The sequence below is a fragment of the Mandrillus leucophaeus genome, unplaced genomic scaffold (assembly GCF_000951045.1).
Source record: "Mandrillus leucophaeus isolate KB7577 unplaced genomic scaffold, Mleu.le_1.0 Scaffold147, whole genome shotgun sequence".
NCBI lineage: Eukaryota > Metazoa > Chordata > Mammalia > Primates > Cercopithecidae > Mandrillus > Mandrillus leucophaeus.
In genome coordinates this window covers 505,295-519,652 of record NW_012101443.1, presented here as the reverse complement: position 1 = coordinate 519,652, position 14,358 = coordinate 505,295, and the positions used below count along the sequence as shown (strand labels likewise).

Below are 14,358 nucleotides of genomic sequence, written 5' to 3'. Positions count from 1 at the left end.
AGCATTTGTATACAACAATAGCAGACAACCTAAAAAAAAAATCAAGAAAGAAATACCATTGACAAAAAAAAAAAAAAAAAAAAAAAAAAGACCTGTAATAAATCTAACCAAAGAAGTGAAAGACCTACAATTAAGATCATAGAATACTGATGAAAGAAACTGAAGAGAATACACAAAAAAATGAAAAGATACCTCATGCTCATGGGCTTCAGAATTAATATTGTTAAAATGTCCATACTACCCAATGGAGCCTGCAGATTCAGTGCAATCCCTGTCGACACCAATACACTCTTCATAGAAAGAAAAAAAATCTAAAATTCATATGTAGCCACAAGAGATCTTGAAAATCCAAAGTAATGCTGAACAAAAAGAGCAAAGCTGGAGTACTAAAACAGCATGGTACTGGCATAAAAACAGACACATGGACCGATGGATTACAATAGAGAACCCAGAAATAAATCCGCAGATTTACAGTCAACTCATTTTCAACAAAGCCACCAAGAACATACATTGGGAAAAGGACAATATTGTCAATAAATGGTATTGGGAAAAATTTTATTCATAAAATTCAAACTAAATCCCTGTCTCTCACTATATATATAAAATCAACTAAAAACAGATTGGACGTAAATATAAGAGCTGAAACTATAAAACTACTAGAAGAAAACATTGGGAAAACAATTCAGGACTTTGGTCTCAGCAAAGATTTTTTTTGGGGTAAGATCTCAAAAGCACAGTCAACAGAAGCAAAAATAGATAAAGGGGATTACATCAAACTGAAAACTTGCTTCTGCACAGCAAAGGAAATAACAGAGTGAAAAGAAAAAAATGGGAGAAAATATGTGCAAGCTATTTAATAACCAGAATATATAAGGAACTCAAATAATTCAAAACGAAAACAGAAATAATCCAATTTTTTAAATGAGAAAGGAATCTGAACAGACATTTCTCAAAAGAAGACACACAAATGGCCAGCAGGTATATGAAAAAATCCTCAACATCACTAATCATCAGAGAAATGTGAATTAAAACCACAATGCAATATCATCTCATCCCAGTTAAAATGGCTTTAATCCAAAAGACAGACAATTACAAATGCTGGAGAGGATGTGGAGAAAGGGAAACCCTTGTACACTGTTGGTGGGAATGTAAATTAGTACAATCACTATGAAAAACAGTGTGGAGGTTCCTCCAAAAACTAAAAATGGAACTACCATGTAAGCCAGCAGTCCTACTATTGGGTATGTATCCAAAAGAAAGGAAATCAGTATATCGAAAAGATACCTGCACTCCCGTGTTTATTACAGCACCATTCACAATAGTCAAGATATGGAATCAACCTAAGTGTTCTTCAACATATGAATGGATAAAGAAAATGTGGTACATATACACAAGTGAAATATTATTCAGGCATTAAAAAGAATAAAATCCTATCATTTGCAGCAACATGGATGGAACTGGAGGTCATTATGTTAAGTGAAATAAGCTATGCAGGGAAAGAGAAATACCACATGTTCTCACTGATATGGGGAGTGGAAAAAGTTGATCTCATAGAGGTAGAGAGTAGAATGGTGACTACCAGAGGCTGAGAAAAGAGGATACAGAGAGGTTGATTAGTGGGGACAAAATAGATAGAAGGAATAAGTTCTAGTGTGTAGTAGCACAGTAGGGTGACTAGAATCAACAATAATTTATTGTCTATTTCAAAATAGCTAGAAGACAAACTTAAAATGTTCCCATCACAAAGAAATGATAGATGTTTGAGATGATGGATATCTCAAATACCCTGATTTACACATTGTATGCATGTATCAAAACATCACACGTGGGGAGAGAGGGAGGAAAAAAATCACATGTACCCCAAAAACATGTACAATTGTTATGTATCAATTTTTAAAAATTAGCATCCAAAAGCTGCACCACTTTTTTAATTTTTAATTTTATTTTTTTCAAGTCGTGGTTTTATTTTCTGTTACTGTTTGTCCACTAACAGAAATAGTGTTTGTCCAGTAACAGAAAATAAAACAAGGACTTGAAAACAATAAACACCACTTCCTTCATTTCATGGAAATGTTATAATGGCTTATCTAATGTCACATAAACAGAAACAGAGTTAATTCTAGAACTGGGGTTCATCTAGAACTGAAGCCTTAACCCCCAAGAGACTGTATTTGGAGATAGGGCCTTTAAAGAGGTGATGAACATGAGGCCCTTAGGGTGGGTACTAATCCAGACTGACTGGTGTCCTTGTGGGAAGAGATTAGGACATACAGACCAGGACAAGACTGTATTATTAATGGGAAAAATAGCCAACCCCTAAATAGCCAGATATTAAAGTTGAGGAACACCTGTAATGCAAATATTTTCAGAACTCAAAGAAAAGAAACTCAAGTTTTAACAAACACCACTGGAGAATTAATCCCTCCCCTCACATGGAAAGATCAACGACTTTCCCCACAACATACCTTTAAAACATAAAGTGGGTGCTTCTCATAGGAGGATCCAATGTGGATTTTTGTAAGCATATCAGGATACTTCTCAGTTATAAGTTCTATCCAAGAATAGATCTAGCAAAATGGAAACCAGAGGTTAGTCACGAAGCAAGTTCAAAGCATTTCCCTGACCAAAGGAAGCAGCTAACTTCTTCAGAGAAAGCAGCTAACTTCTTCTGTATGTGGAATGCATGAGGACCTAAAGCACTGATGGCGGGGGCTTTCTTCTGATGTTTAGGGAAATTAATAAAATTAAAGTTTTCATAAGTGTCAAGGTTTTGGGAAAGAGTGAAAAAGTGCTAAGATACTTATAACGAGGTAGGAAAAGTTAATCTTTAAACTATGGCCCCTGAAAGTTATGTTCAAAGTCATCACAATGATAACAAATTCTTGTTATCATTCATTCAAAAGTTCACTTTTATATGGGACTTAAAAATGCACTTTTCAAGATGAAGGGAGCCCTGGGCACCGTCTTTACGCAGGATAAAGGGAAGCATTGCTGTTCCCCACTAAAGACCTGTGCCAGCACAGTGAGATTGGCAGAATGATGAGAGGCAAAGGTGGGGACAATCTGGAGGAAAAGCAAACAAACAAATTCAGTTATCCCAGATTCTGGACCTCTCTCTTGGGTGGAAGTCCAGTTGTTTTTGAGGTTCTGTCAAGATAATAGGGGAAGGAAAAAGAAAAAAAAAAAATCTGACTTTAGGGCTGGCACCCACTTCAAAGCAAGCATTGCATTATTGTCTGCTTTGAGATTGCTGGGATTGAACTGGGTTATGTTTTAACGTGGACCAACTTTCGAGGGTCCATTCTTAAACTCTGATGCCTTCTGAAATGGAAACAATCAAATCCTGGCTTTATCTCTGGGAACTTTTCTAGAGGTGATTTCAAATAGCAATCCTAGCTGGTAAAAACTGGAGCACCATTTATCCCTGAGTTCTCTGAGATCACATAACCAGCATGAGTGGTAGGTGTGAGTGGTTGTCCCCATGCCGAGAATTAAGGGCTCCTGCCCACCTGCCACCAAGTACTGATCCTGTCAGTGTCTGGGGTGTCAGAAATGTAACCATCAGCAATTTCCTAGTTGAAACTCCATTTCCCGTGTTACTCTTCTAGGCATAAATACACCTGAGAAAGCTACCACAAAAAAATTAATTTATTCATTGATACTTCAGTAGATTTCCTCTAACACGAGAGGCTGTGTAATCTGAAGGCAGTTTAACCGACATGCTTTATACATTTCTCAAACTAAGCTCAGGTAGTAATGCAACATTCTTCGAATAACTCTTTTCTCTCGCCATTCTAAGAAGTAATTTTTGGCCATTTGTTTCTTTCTCCTACACTGGATCATCTTAAGATCTCCTGGTGTGAGTCAATGACAAAATAACCTGTGCTACCCACCAGGCCATCTTGTAGGGAGGGTTGATCAAGAGACCACTGATCAAAGGGAAAGAAGTACTTAGAGGAATTTTCTGGGAGCAAAATTTTTATGGTTCCTATGAACCTCTTAGAAAATAATAGGGGCCGGAGTGGAAAGAGAAGTACAAGATATTTTCTAGAATGTCATAGTTAAGGACTAAATGTTACACCCCTTTCTCCAATTCATATGTTGAATCCCTAACTCCCAGTAGGTTAGAAAGTGACTGTATTTGGAGATAGGGCCTTTAAAGAGATGATCAAGTCAACATGAGGCCCCTAGACTGGGCACAAATCCAATCTGGCTGGTATCCTTATATGAAGAGGAGATTAAGATATACAGAGAGAGACACCAGGGATGCATGTGCACAAACAAAAGGCCATAAGAGGCTGGGCATGGTGGCTTACGTCTGTAATCCTAGAACTTTGGGAGGCCAAGGCGGGCAGATCACTTGAGCTCAAGAGTTCGAGACCAGCCTGGCCAAAGTGGTGAAATCCCATCTCTACTAAAACTACAAAAAATTAGCTGGGCGTGGTGGTGTGCGCCTCTAGTCCTAGCTACTCTGGAGGCTGAGGCAGGAGAATTGCTTGAACCCAAGAGGCGGAGGTTGCAGTGAGCCAAAATTGCACCATTGCACCCCAGCCTGGGCGACAGAGAGAGACTCTGTCTCAAAAAAAAAAAAAAAAAAAGAAAAGAAAGAAAAAGCCATATGAGGAAGAACAATGTGAGATCACAACTACCTGCAAGCTGAGGAAGGAGGCCTCAGTAGAAACCAAACCTACTGACACCTTGATCTTCTAGCCTCTAGAATCAGGAGAAAACAAATTTCTGTGATTTCAGCTACACAGTCTGTGGTATTTTATTACTGCAGCCCTAACAAACTAATAGAGCCGTGAGCTTATTTTTTCCTCCTGTGTCATTCCAACTCTTTCCTGAAGATATGGTAAGAAAATATAACTTTTTTGAACAAAATAATTAAAATATGTTTTGACAAATATTTAAAAATACTTCTGTGTATGGCATTCCCCTCTCCCCACCAAACTTATCACAGCAGTGACAGTTTCACTTTCTATATTTTGCAAATCCCACCTATGAAACCTCTCTGCATCGAGTTTGCTCATGCAGTCCTGCTGATGGATGCTGGAGAGAGGTGGTCTAAGTTGGACAGATGTAGGAGAGATTAATAAAAAAAGGGGGGGGGTGCAATTGTAAGACCCCATCAATCAACCAGGCACACGTTCTAGAAGCATACTGACTTCTTGCTTAGTTAACTGGGAAGGAGCAGATGCTTTTAAAGATTATACACATAAAATTGATTCTCATTACCTAAGTCTTAGATGTCTTAAAAATATGGATATGGTCCCTAATAGTTTCTGGGCACCTAGTCAAAGATGACAAAAATAGTTATATTAGGCAATATAGGGGCATACTCTTATAAAAAGGCATCAAGGTATTTTTTACTACTTGGAGAATACCATATAAAAAAGAAAGTCCTCCTGCGAATTTATTCTTTCAGCTAACAAATATAGAGAAATGGCTTTTAGTGGCTTATGTGAACGCTTGCTGAGGTCTCACCTGCACATCAACACCTTACTGAAGTTCCCTCTAAAAGGAGTAGAACCTGTAAGTACTGATATAAAAAAATCCAGTTTCTTAAAGATTAGAACAAAGGCATTATTATTATTATTAGTTTAAATAGCTTCCTTCTAATGAGTAAAATGCAATTAGTTATAGTGTATTAAATGTAAATGAATATATTCCTTTAATTCAGCAAGCTAATCTGGTAATTAGTAAAATTAGGGTGATGGTCCAAAGAGACATGATTAATTGGACTGGTGATTTTTTGGTGGCAGTTTTAATTAAAGCCCCTATTGTTTGATTTCTGTTGTTCCATAGCATAAAGTGTTACTCCCAGCAGTTAGAGATATTCTTAGCTGTAGACAAACATCCTGCAGTTTATCAAATATGATGCAATCTTCTCAGGGAAGATGACCACCATGTACTTGACCTAAGAGTGTGTGTGTGTGTGTGTGTGTGTGTGTGTGTGTGTGTGTTTTACCATCTTCTACCAGTTATGATCCTTGGATACTCCCCTGGTTGAAATAGCAATGCTGGTTAAATGAAAATAGTAGCTTTGAAGAGCTGTGTGATGGCTTACTTCATTTAGTGAGTGATACTGTTCATAGTACGATGCGGAGGCTCGGGGGCTGACTGTGTCGTTGGAAATCTGCTGTTGAATAAGATCTTCCACATCTGCCAGCAGGACACTAGGTGATGAAACAGAGAGTAAGCTAGTTTCCAAGCAGAGGGTAGATCTTCCCACATGGCGCATTGCAGGCACAGCAGGTGAGCACGAAGAAAAAAATCACTAAGAAACCTAATAAGCATTTCATCAAGGTAAAAGCACGATATCTCACATTGTGATAAACTGATCGACAAACCCTTTCAGTAGAGCCTACATGGGCACTAGTAGAGTAGCTCCTATTAGGTATATTTTCAGAACCTCCATAAAAACCACCCTTTCCCACCATTACCAACATTACTCAATGGTGATTCTTCAGTGACTTTTATATGAACATATGGATTGATGTACCTTTCTTCAATCCAGAATATCACTGTATTATGCTGTTTTCAGTTAAAGAGGAAGAAGAAGCAGGAAAGCCTTTTCTTTTTTTTTCTTATTTTTTCCCCTTTGACCTGCACCAGATGTTCTGCAGCGCCAAAGAAATAGAACAGGAAAAGGGAAGTACAGGAAAGGCATCTCGTTCAAGTTCTCTTCAGAGCACCACATTTGTTAACCAGGCAAATATTTTAACTGAATTCAGGCATTCTATCACCTAAGATGAACAAGTTGAAAGTTACCTGTCATACTAATAAAAGGTTCTTTACTTTTATTTGGGCCAATAAATAAAAGCCACAGCGTCGACATCAGAAAGGTCTAAGTTTGACTCCTAACTCTGCCATGTTCTTTCTGATTTACTCTGAAACATTCCTTTGTAAGTAAGGATATTTTTTCATCTATATAATGGGGATTGCATCTACTATTTGGGGTTAAGTAAAGATTAATAGACACAATGTCAATTAATAGGAAGGTTCAGCACACAGTTCCTGGGAAACAGTACACACCTATAATATACTCTATAACATATTACTAATAATTAACATAGCATATTATCCAGGGGGCACCCATTGATACACAGAAGAGAGCATGGTCTCAAGGAAGGGGCCAGGCCACCAGGAAGGTACTGGCAGTTGGGCAGTGGATATGGAGAGGAGATATTAGACAGGAGACTCCATAGGAAGAAGGCTAGACTCTAAGCAGAAATTGCACCTGATACACTTTTTAAGAAAAGGAAATCATTTCTAATCCACATGGTAGGTGCTGTTTTTACCCTTAATATACAAAACTCGGGAACAGAGAGGTGAATAATTCCCCCAGGGTCATGTAGGTGGTAAGGGGCAGTGCCAGACTAACCCGAGATCTCTGCAGAGTCCAACCACCTGTTACACTTTTTAAAGCCAGACATTCAGAAATGGTCACTGTCTTTGTGAAGAAGAATTAGCAGAAGCTAAATCTCCTCCCACAGCTGCTTTTTCAGGAGATACCACAAAGCCTACCAAGGCAAATGACAATTTTGCTCCCTGAGTCTGGGTACAGAGTCGCCAGAGAAAAAAGAACTATGAGAGGCTTTACCAATCATTGAGTCTAACCTGCATTTTAGATAAGGGACCAAGGACATGAGGGGTTGAACCACTTATCCAAGATCACAGAGCTGGACCTTAGGCTTTATCACCAGTCCATTCGGTCCAGTCAGAGACTTCTATGCTGCCATGGTTAATACATTTTATTGTTCCAGGAAGCAATTACACCATACCCTAGTCAAGTGCGTAGTAGGTGTTTATAATAGCTACTCAGTATGCATTGAATAGTGCCTACCTGCATGGAATTCCGCTCACATTTAAATGGGCTTTCACATTGTCGACATCAGATGAATTTACAAAAAAATGGACTTGTTTTGTCTTCGCAATAAGGTCCGCTGTTACCGGCTGCCAGAGAACAATCTACAGTTTAAGGGGCAAAGTTGATAAAATTAAAAAAGAGTTGTTCACATCATTCTCATCTGTAGCTAGAGCCATGACAGTTTTATCTATAAGGAGCATGAAAAGGACACTACCTGGCGCTGGTCCCCATCCACACACATAGTAATATAAACTTTTATTTTGCAGTGAGCTTTTAAAAATTCCTTTCTATAACTCTAGTGGCAAAAAAAAAAAAAAAAAAAAGCCTTGGAACGTATAGGATAATCCATAAACATTTAATGAGACAATGAAGAATGAATGACTATATTCATGCCTTAACTGTAAAATTGCATGTGTACATCAGATATTTGAAAGGAAACAAATTTTGTCTAGAAAGAAAGTTGATTAAACATTGATTTTATTTAATAAAAATTTCGTGTTCTTGTAATTATCATGTCATTGTTCCTTTTTAAGAAAATGTGGCACATATATACCATGGAATACTGTGCAGCCATAAAAAAGGATGAGTTCGTGTCCTTTATAGGGACATGGATGCAGCTGGAAACCATCATTCTCAGCAAACTATGGCAAGAACAGAAAAGCAAATACCGCAAGTTCTCACTCATAGGTGGGAATTGAACAATGAGATCACTTGGACACAGGAAAGGGAACATCACACACCGGATCCTATTGTGGGGAGTGGGTAGCGGGGAGGGATAGCATTAGGAGATATACCTAATGTAAATGACGAGTTAATGGGTGCAGCACACCAACATGGCACATGTGTATACATATGTAACAAACCTGCACGTTGTGCACATGTACCCTAGAACTTGACGTATAATAAAAATATATATATATCTAATTATGGACTTTATGTTTTCTCTCTTAATGTAATTTTTTTTTTTTTTTGAGACGGAATCTCACTGTCTCCCAGGCTGGAGTGCGGTGGCGCGATCGGCTCACTGCAAGCTCCGCCTCCCGGGCTCACGCGATTCTCCTGCCTCAGCCTCCCGAGTAGCTGGGACCAGAGGCGCCCGCCACCACACCCAGCTAATTTTTGTATTTTTAGTAGAGACGGGGTTTCACCGTGTTAGCCAGGATGGTCTCCATCTCCTTGACCTCGTGATCCGCCCGTCTCGGCCTCCCAAAGTGCTGGGATTACAGGCTTGAGCCACCGCGCCCGGCCCTTAATGTGCTTTTTCAAGGTACTTTCATACTCATTTCCTTTGATAATTATAACACTTTGATATAGACTAGGCAGGTGTTATTATTTGCATTGTTCAGGTGAAGAAATTAAGGTTCATACCTAACATCTAAAATCGTACAGCTAGAAGTGACAGAACAAGAACTCGAATTCTAAACCTCTGATGCTTCCTCTTGTAGTATTTCCTCTTTACCATGATGTGGTGGTCGTGAATATGCACCACTCAGCTCTTCGGTTGAGAGAAGCACAGTTGGCTGGTGTTTTCAGTGGCTGCCCTGGTGACCCACTAGAAGCTGAGGCCATGTGGTTTCAGGGCTGCAGCCAGCCAATAACTGAGACCTGTGGAAGTGTTAATGCAGGCCCCTTCTTGGGAGATATGGGGTTCCCATAACAGGTGACTGGCTGAAGGACTCACCACTGAGACTGACCTAGCCCAGCCTTCCTTGGAACTGCCCTACCGTCTGAGATTCTCCACACAAAATCCTCCTTTCTGCAGAGGTGTCAGAGCTACAACATGGTCTGATGATGCTCCCTGCCTTCTCCAGCTCCTGCCTCTATCCTCCAACAGCATTCCCTCATCACTTGCTCCTCCAGTCTGGTCTTGACCTCTGCTTCTTGGAAAACACTAACAAACAAGGAGCTATTAATTTTCTACCATGGTATTTTTACGGGATCCCTGGGGTCGCTTTACCAGCAGAAACCTCTGTGGTCAGTGGTGCCTTTGCCTAAGTTTTGCTCGGGTCCACTAAGCCCACTCAGCTTGGCAGGCTGTGCTCATCTCGTGCTACTGGCTTGGGTCCCATTCCTGCCAAGGGCAAGCTGAGCGGTGAGGGGTGTGTGAGCCAGCAGGTGTGGGGTCCAGCTACTGCACACAGTGAGGCATGCTGGCTGCGGCAGGGTGGGCATCTTCTGGCTCCCTGCAAGGGTGTGGCTAGACCAGGTGTCCCGCAAGCAGCTTCCATGGCTGGCACCAGGGAAGGTGGTGGCACCCGGAAGTTTGGAGACGTCAGGAACCACAGAGCCCTAAAGAGGGTGTCATAGTCCTGCCTCGGGGAGCTCTTAGGTCTGAGCTCCCCAAAAGGCTGCAGCTCTTCTCTCCTTCTTGTCACCCACAATGTGGCAAACAAGGGGGGTGTTTTAGCCCTGTTTGTGTTAGAGCTCTTTCAGCTCCACCATTTGGCAGGTTCCAAGTTCTTGTCCAGTGCCCAGGAACAATGAGGCACGTGAACAAGCGGAGGGTGAGTGAGGTGAAGAGGAGCTTTACTGAGTGATAGAACAGCTCAGAGGAGACTCGCAGGGGGTACCTCCTCCCTGCAGCCAGGGAGTCCTGAGGAGTGTTAGCTCTCAGACCCTGGAGTGGGTGGCTCTTCTCTACAGCTGGTCCCTGATGTCTCTCCAGAGACTCTGGCTGAGTCGGGATTTTTATGGGCTTCAGATGGGAGGAAGTGCGTGCTGATTGGTTCATGGATGGCCATGGGCAGGTGCAGAAAAAGCACCATCAGCTCCCACTGTGGTCCACAGGACTGGCAACCTTCCTGGGCTTGAAGGTGGGGCTTCACCAGGGACCCGCCCTTTTCTGCCTAGGAGCCTGTCTGCCTCCTACAGCTATTTATGGCACCCAGACTTTTCCAGCTGAGGGGGCCTGCAGGCCAGTGCTGAGATGCCCTCAGCAACCCCCTTGGCTTCCCTCCTGTGCTCGTCAGTACCCAGGGGGCTAGCATGTCAGTGCTGCCCTGAGATGCACACAGCCAGCCAGGTTGTGACAGCACCTAGGTTCAGCCTCAATTTTGCTCCAAGATTGGAGTGAGCACCAGGAACTCGGAGAGGCCAGACAGCGGGAGCAGGCACTTCTGAGCCTGAAGGAGAATGGGGGGTCTTCTCGGAAACAGTGAGAGGGCAGAAATGCCCAGCTGGCCAGCTGCAGCTGCGCCCAGGAGGGCGGGGCTCCTGCCTGCTCCTGGCCCCCAAGAGCACAGGGATGTCCAGGTCTGTAGCTGCAGCTGGGCAGCTGTAGCTGCGCCAGGAGAGCATGAGGCTCCCACCCTGCTATCACAGAAGGGGGCGGGACTTTCACCTCTTCCTGACTTCTGCTGGCTCCGTGGAACACACAGCCCCAGTCGTGCCTCCCCCACTACAACTGGCCATGCCTCCCCCAATGGCCACCACTGCCATTAATATTCTGTAATTTTATACATCTTGTCAATTTTCTACATCTTAGACATTAGGTCGAGATGGGTCCCTGGGTGAGAATTTTAATAAATGTACTCTGTGTTTTTGGTACATCTTTGGTTAAGAACCATTGTTTTATGAGTAAAGCTTTTATTTCTAAATATTTTAATTTCTGTTATTGTAGCATCTTTGTAAGTGCACACTTTAAATCCCAAGGTACTATTATGAAATTGGCTGGAAAGCCAATAGCACAAGTGAAGAAGTTTTGATCTGGGGAACCAACAAAGTCATGTGATTGTGAGAAGGGAGAGAAGGCTATGAGAAGAAGAGTTCATACCAGATACATATAAACCAGACAACATACAGGAGGAAACTCAACACCCAGTGCTTATACAAAATGAAACCAATATAGACATAAATTAGGGAGAAATTACCTCATATGTTGTAGTAAGATTCTGTAGCACTTGAACTTGCCTAGAGGTTCTAGGAAGAGCAGCTAGAACCTGGCCACTAGAGAAAAAAATAAAAGAGGATTTTGATATTAAATAAAGAGTAAAGATGGAATACATTATACTGTGAGGAGTTTTTAGGTAATTGCAAAAGGGAAACAAAATTTAAAATGTTATTAGGACACAGTATCTCACTATAGACTCAGTGTAAAAAGAGAACGTAAACTCTCAGTCTTTATGCTCCTAGGCAATTGCAAAATCAACAGCTCTCTTGACTGGGAGGTCAGTTTACAGAGTACTTACTTCTTTTTTCTTGTGCATGCATGTGTGTTTTAATTTTAAAAATTAAATATTTGATGCATAAGGTAATATTTATGCCGATCCTGGTTTATTATATAATAAAATGAATGCCTGTGAACCCATCACCCCACTTAAAAAGTCCAGCTTCCTTGACATCCTGAAGATCCTTGTGTACTCTGTGCCCCACCCCCTTGCCACATCATCAAAGGTATCCTCTATCTTAAATTTTGACTTTTGCTCATTCCCTTGTTTTTCTTTATAGCATGGATTTTTAAACACATGTATGTGTGAATTCTGAAACAATACCCTTAGATTTGCCTGGTTCAACTTTATAAAAATGGTATACCATATGTATTCTTCTGAATCTTGTTTTTTTTCTCTCAGTATTGTATTCTCAAGATTATCATCTGTGTTGAAGTATCTAGCCATAGTTCACACGTGAAAGCATTTTCCTACAAGTGGAATTGCCATTTCATGGGATATGCACAGTTTTAATTTCATAGGATAGTGTCATATCAGTCCCCAAGTTTTTTGTATCAATTTATATTGTCAGTAGCAGTGGAAAAGATTTCCTATTGTTCTTCCTCCTTGCCAATACCTGATACTCTCTGACTTTTCGACTTTTCCAATCAAATTTTTATGAAATGAAATCTTCTCGTGATTTTGATTTTGATTTTCTGACTTACTAATGAAGTAGAGTTGTTTATATTTGATTATTGGCCATTCATATTTTTGCTTGTGTGTTATGTTTATTCAGACCACCTGCCCATTTTTTTCTAATTTACTTGTATTTTTGTAATAGTTAATTTGTATAATTTCTTTATATATTCTAAATACTAATTTCTTGTCCGTTATATGTATTGCAAATATCTTCTAGTAGTTTATAATTTGTCTTTTTCTTGATGATGTGTTTTTTTATTTTTTAATCATTTCCTTCCAGGTTTGTGTGGTTTGTCTTTCTAGATATCTGGGATATAAAGATATTCTCTTATATTTCTTCTGTCCTTCCTATTTAAATTTTAAATTCAATTGAAAATTATTTGGTTGTGTGCAGTGTAAAGAAGAAATAGACTTTTGTTTTCTTCTTAGCATCGTATATTATTATGGTTTTTTACATCATCAATATTTTCCCCAGGGATCCACTATGTCAATTTGGTCATATATCAACTTTCCATCCTGTTTGGCAGAGAAAATGCTGGCACATCAACACCACTGCCTCTTCCTGCACACAGAAAACTTCATTACCCAGCCTTCCGTGTGGTTGTGTTGAGAGCTGGTGCCTGAGCGTCTGCCAATGGGAATGTGTGGGAGTGTCATAGGCGCCTAAGAGTAGGTGTGTCTTCATGTGCATGTGCTGCCTTTCATCCTGCGGCCAGAAGCGAAGAGCCCCAAATGTGGAGTTGCATGATGGAAGCAGCCAAGGTCTCCAAGTTGGAGGAGAGCACCAGGGAGAGTTCTATGACCTTCATCAATTAGTATTATGAGTGAGAAATTGCTCTGATCTGAATGTTTGTTTCCGCCCATAATTCATATGTAGAAATCCTAACCTCCAAGGTATTAGGAGGTGAGGGTTTTGGGAGACAATTAGGTCATAAGGGGAGAGGCTTCATGAATGGGATTAGTGACCTTAAAAAAGAGACCCCCTCCCCCTTCCACCACGTGCATATATAGCAGGAAGGTGCTGTCTGTGCAGAAGACGGCCCCTCCGCAAACACAAGAATTAGCTGGTGCTTTGTCCTGAACTTCCCAGCCTCCAGAACTGTGAGCAATGAATTTCTGTTGTTTATAAGCTACACCATTTAAGGCAGTTTTTGTTATAACTGCCCAAATGGACAGAAATAACCCTTTATTGTGTTAAGTAAAGCTATTTCAGGTTTTATTAGTGATTGTATTAGATTGTATTAGATTGTATTAGATATTAGCAAGGGTTACCCTTGCTAATATAATGTGCTCTATTTCTTAGTTCTCTATTATGTTCTCTATTATGTTGATATATTTGTCTACCCTTGAGCCAATATCACCCGTCTTAGTGATAGTAGCTTCATATTACATCATAATACCTTAGAGAACAAACTCTTGCTTCCCCTCTGCCCTGCCCAATTCTTTTTTCACAAGCCTCTTGCCTTGATCCTTTGCTTTTTCACATAATTTTTAAAAATCAGCTGGTTATGTTTCATGAAAAAAATGGAATTTTCATTAGAATTATATTGGATCAATAGATTAATAATTTGGAGAGAACAGATATACTTATGATACTGAGTGTCATTTATCAGTAAATACAGGGAATTTGTTTATTTGTCTATT

At 40.5% G+C, this 14,358-nt stretch overlaps 1 protein-coding gene across 2 annotated transcripts in view; it reads right to left on the bottom strand.

Annotated features, from left to right (window-relative positions):
- The window catches only part of CPB2 (carboxypeptidase B2 (plasma)), a 50,752-nt gene that overhangs the window by 21,562 nt on the left and 14,832 nt on the right, over positions 1–14,358 (bottom strand). For both annotated transcript variants that reach the window (XM_011974587.1, XM_011974588.1), the window contains exons 2-5: positions 11,740–11,815; positions 7,847–7,971; positions 6,068–6,176; positions 2,466–2,567 (exon numbers count right to left, since the gene is read on the bottom strand). In XM_011974587.1, the coding sequence (XP_011829977.1) occupies positions 2,466–2,567; positions 6,068–6,176; positions 7,847–7,971; positions 11,740–11,815 (412 nt within the window). The remainder of the gene's footprint in view (positions 1–2,465; positions 2,568–6,067; positions 6,177–7,846; positions 7,972–11,739; positions 11,816–14,358) is intronic.